At 46.1% G+C, this 5,000-nt stretch overlaps 1 protein-coding gene across 1 annotated transcript in view; it reads left to right on the top strand.

Annotated features, from left to right (window-relative positions):
* plcb4b (phospholipase C, beta 4b) overlaps positions 1-5,000 on the top strand; it is a gene marked incomplete at its 5' end in the record, with an annotated part of 55,308 nt that overhangs the window by 45,423 nt on the left and 4,885 nt on the right. The window contains 5 exons of the mRNA XM_080854273.1: positions 397-449; positions 1,774-1,839; positions 2,882-2,997; positions 3,165-3,240; positions 4,120-4,295. Of these exons, the coding sequence (XP_080710399.1) occupies positions 397-449; positions 1,774-1,839; positions 2,882-2,997; positions 3,165-3,240; positions 4,120-4,295 (487 nt within the window). The remainder of the gene's footprint in view (positions 1-396; positions 450-1,773; positions 1,840-2,881; positions 2,998-3,164; positions 3,241-4,119; positions 4,296-5,000) is intronic.

The raw sequence follows: 5,000 nt of genomic DNA on the forward strand, positions 1-5,000 counted from the left end.
GGATAAAGAAGAACTGCACTCTGGGAACAAAGGGGTTTTAGTGGGCAGTAGGAGATCATTCATTTCTTCAGGTAATTTGGAGCTAGGCCTTTTAGAGCTTTAAACACCACGGTTCCAACGCGGCGCTGTCCAACGCGGCGCTGTCCAACGCGGCGCTGTCCAACACAGCGCTGTCCAACACGGCGCTGTCCAACACGGCGCTGTCCAACACGGTGCTGTCCAACACTTTGCTGTCCAACACGGCGCTGTCCAACAATGCCACTGTGGTCAAGAGGGGTTTAAACCTGGTCTGCCTTCATTGAACATGTGCACATGTGTGTTTGCAAAGTGTGAGTGTTTTTGTTTGTGTGAGAATTATGAGTTTGTGTGTGTGTGTGTGTGTGTTTGATCCCTTAGATGCCTCAGGATCTGTGCCACAAATCAGCATTGACGACCTCAAACAGATGAAGGTAAAACACACACACACACACACACGACCTCTGACCCTAACCAATAAATACACACTGGAATGATTTAGTTTATTTTGATATTTGGTATATTTTGATGGACCAAATTATTTCATATATTTACTTTTCAGTGTTACCACATGTCAACTATCATACTATCACTGTGTCCATACTGACTGTGTCCATACTGACTGTGTCCACTCTTAACTGTGTCCATACTGACTGTGTCCACTCTTAACTGTGTCCATACTGACTGTGTCCACTCTTAACTGTGTCCATACTGACTGTGTCCACTCTTAACTGTGTCCATACTGACTGTGTCCATTCTGACTGTGTCCATACTGACTGTGTCCATACTGACTGTGTCCACTCTTAACTGTGTCCACTCTTAACTGTGTCCACTCTTAACTGTGTCCACTCTAAACTGTGTCCATACTGACTGTGTCCATACTGACTGTGTCCACTCTTAACTGTGTCCACTCTTAACTGTGTCCACTCTAAACTGTGTCCATACTGACTGTGTCCACTCTTAACTGTGTCCACTGACTGTGTCCACTCTTAACTGTGTCCACTGACTGTATCCACTCTAAAATGTGTCCATACTGACTGTGTCCATACTGACTGTGTCCACTCTTAACTGTGTCCATACTGACTGTGTCCACTCTTAACTGTGTCCATACTGACTGTGTCCACTCTTAACTGTGTCCATACTGACTGTGTCCACTCTTAACTGTGTCCATACTGACTGTGTCCATTCTGACTGTGTCCATACTGACTGTGTCCACTCTTAACTGTGTCCACTCTTAACTGTGTCCACTCTAAACTGTGTCCATACTGACTGTGTCCACTCTTAACTGTGTCCATACTGACTGTGTCCACTCTTAACTGTGTCCATACTGACTGTGTCCATTCTGACTGTGTCCATACTGACTGTGTCCATACTGACTGTGCCCACTCTTAACTGTGTCCATACTGACTGTGTCCACTCTTAACTGTGTCCATACTGACTGTGTCCACTCTTAACTGTGTCCACTCTTAACTGTGTCCACTCTAAACTGTGTCCATACTGACTGTATCCAGTCTTAACTGTGTCCACTGACTGTGTCCACTCTTAACTGTGTCCATACTGACTGTGTCCACTCTTAACTGTGTCCATACTGCCTGTGTCCACTCTTAACTGTGTCCATACTGCCTGTGTCCACTGACTGTATCCACTCTTAACTGTGTCCATACTGCCTGTGTCCACTCTTAACTGTGTCCATACTGCCTGTGTCCACTGACTGTATCCACTCTTAACTGTGTCCATACTGACTGTGTGTCTCTGCAGACGTACCTGAAACTCATGAAGAAGCAGCAGAAGGAGCTGAGCGCACTAAAGAAGAAACACGCCAAGGCTAGTCTGAGCTCTCCTCTACTCTCTTTCTTTCTCTCTCTCCCTCTACCTCTCTTTCCCTCTCTATCTCTCTGTCCCTCACTATTTCTCTCCCTTGTTCTCTCTCTATTCCTCCCTCTCTGACTCTCTCTCTCTCCCTCTCTCTCTCTCTCCCTCTCTCTCTCTACATATCTTCCTCTGTCTCTCTCTCCCTCTCTCTCTCTCTATCCCTCCCTCTGTCTTTCTCTCTCCTCTCTCTATCCCTCTCTCTCCGCTCTTTCTCTCTATCTATTCCCACTCACTATCCTTCTCTCTCTATTCCTCCCTCTCTCCCTCCCTCTTTCTCCCTCTCCTTTCAAGCCCCTCTCCTCTGCCCTGGCTCTTTGATGTTGTAACCACCTGTTTGAAGATCATTAGCATCACTGAGACCCTCTTCCTTTCTCCTCTCTCTCTCTCTCTTTCTCTCTCTCTCTTTCTCTCACTCTCCTCTCTATCCCTCTGTCTCCCTTCCTCTTTCCCCTCTCCTTTCAAGCCCCTCTGCTCTTCTCCTGTCTCACTAATCCTTTCTCTCTCTCTCTCTCTCTCTCTCTCTCTCTCTCTCTCTCTCTCTCTCTCTCTCTCTCTCCTCTATCCTCTCTGTCTTTCTTTGTCTCTCTCCTCCTTTTTCTCTCCCTCTCTTTCTCATCTTCACTCAGTCTGTTTATTTAATATTTGTCATTATTATACTGTTTCTCTTTTCAGCTCTTCCTTTCCCCTCTTTCAATTGCTGTCCTCCCTTGCTGTGTCTGCTTCTCTCATTTCTTTGTCGTTCCTTCACTCTCGATCTATCTCTCCTTCTATCTCTCTCCCGCCATCTTTTTTCTCTCTCTTGTATGTTTCTCAGTGAGAGGCTACTTGTCTGAGATCCAATTAGCAGTCTCCTCATGGTCTCTCTACCAAACACTTCAACCCCTCTCTCTCTCACACACACACACACACACACACACACACACACACTCTAATGGCCAGCTGTTTGTTTATGGCCTTTGTTTGTTTGTTTGTTTGTTTGCTTGTGTGTATGCAGGACCACAACGCTATGCAGAAATCCCACTGCGTCCAGATGGACAAGATGATGGCGCAGCACGACAAAGAGAAGTCCACTCTGGAGAAGCTGCTGGAGAAGGCCATCAAGAAGAAGGGGTACAGACTAGTTATAAACGCGCCAACAACTGCTGCATACCTGTTTATAAATGTGTTATTAACTGTCTGAAATAACAACAACTGCTGCATACCTGTTTATAAATGTGTTATTAACTGTCTGAACCCTTAAGCTAACAGTCTCTTCCCCACCCCCACCCCCACCCTAGGGAGAACAACTGCATGGATCTGAAGAAGGAGACGGAAGCCAAGGTCCAGGCCCTCACCACAGACCACAAAGCCAAGGTAGAAACACTCATATCACCTTTATTATTTTATAGACCCGAAACTCCCAAGTCTCTAGGAGTGATTTGATTGTGTTTATGAGTTAGTAAACCTGCAGTAAGGTTAAAGCAAACAGTTTCATTAAAAATAACCTGAACATTTCAGAATATAGAAATAAGGAATGGAAATACGAATGGGAGCTTGTGGGTGTGTGTGTGTGTGTCCGTGTGTGTTTCATCGTTGTGTAATCTGTGTGTGAGATGTGTATGTAATCTGTGTGTATGTGTGTGAGATGTGTGTATTTTCTGTGTGTGTGTGTGTGTGTGTGTGCAAGTGTATGATGTGTGTGTAATCTGTGTGTGTGTGACGTGTGTGTAATCTGTGTGTGTGCGTGTGTGCGTGCATGTGTGTGTGGGTGTATAATCTGTGTGTGTGTGTGTGTGTGTGTGGAATCTGTGATGTGTGTGTGTGTGTGTGAGATGTGTGTGTAATCTGTGTGTATGTGTGTGTGTGTGTGTGTGTGTGTGTGTGTGTGTGTGTGTGTGTGTGTGTGTGATATGTGATTTTATGTGTGTGTGTGTGTGTGTGTGTGTGTGTGTGTGTAATATGTGTGTGGGTGTGGGTTTATAATCTGTGTGTGTGTGTGTGTGTGTGTGTGGAATCTGTGATGTGTGTGTGTGTGTGTGTGAGATGTGTGTGTAATCTGTGTGTGTGTGTGTGTGTGTGTGTGTGTGAGATGTGTGTGTAATCTGTGTGTGTGTGTGTGTGATCTGTGTGTGTATGTGTGTGTGTATGTGTGTGTGTGAGATGTGTGTGTAATCTGTGTGTGTGTGTGTGTAATCTGTGTGTGTGTGATCTGTGTGTGTGTAATCTGTGTGTGTGTGTGTGTGTGCTCCCCAGGTGAAGGAGATCACTGCCCAGCACACTAAGGAGTTCTCTGAGCTGCTGGCCTCCCAGTGCACTGAAGAGCAGACCCTGAAGGACACGCACGTCACACAGCAGTGTGACCACCTGGGCAAACTACTCACAGGAATACAGGAGCAGCAGACTGTACAGCTCAAACTAGTACACGAGAGGTGAGTTAATACGCACGCGCACACACACACACACACACACACACACACACACACACACACACACACACACACACACACACAAGCTCCCACTGTACAGCTCAAACTAGTACATGAGAGGTGAGTTAACACACACACACAGACACACACACACACACACACACACACACACACACACACACACAAACACACACACACACACACACACAAGCTCCCATGGGAACTGCTGTCCTCCAGCTCGAAGCGCCATCTCTACTCACCTTCATTCCTCTCCAGAACATCAGTACAGTGTTCTAAGAATGTCCTCCAGTCCTGTCCTGTCCTCTCCAACACACACACACACACACACACACACACACACACACTCTCCTGGCTGCTTCCTCCATACACTCACACTGAAGATGATGTCCTCCCCCTATTTATACACATACACACACACACTCTCTCTCTCTGTCCTCTCCTGGCTGCTTCCTCCATACACTCACACTGAAGACAACTCTCTGTCCTCCCCTGTTCACACACACACACACACACGTATCCCTAGCTGTTTTCTCTGCATGAACATCCCAGATAGCAAGCATTAGATAACAGGTAACAGATCAGAGGAGAGGCCTCAGTCCCATTGTATATGAAGATACATGGTTACATGTAAGAATAATGTATGCGTCAGCCCCATTGTATATGACGATACATGATTAGATGTAAGAA

Source organism: Sprattus sprattus (genome assembly GCF_963457725.1).
Source record: "Sprattus sprattus genome assembly, chromosome: 16".
Classification (NCBI taxonomy): Eukaryota; Metazoa; Chordata; class Actinopteri; order Clupeiformes; family Clupeidae; genus Sprattus; species Sprattus sprattus.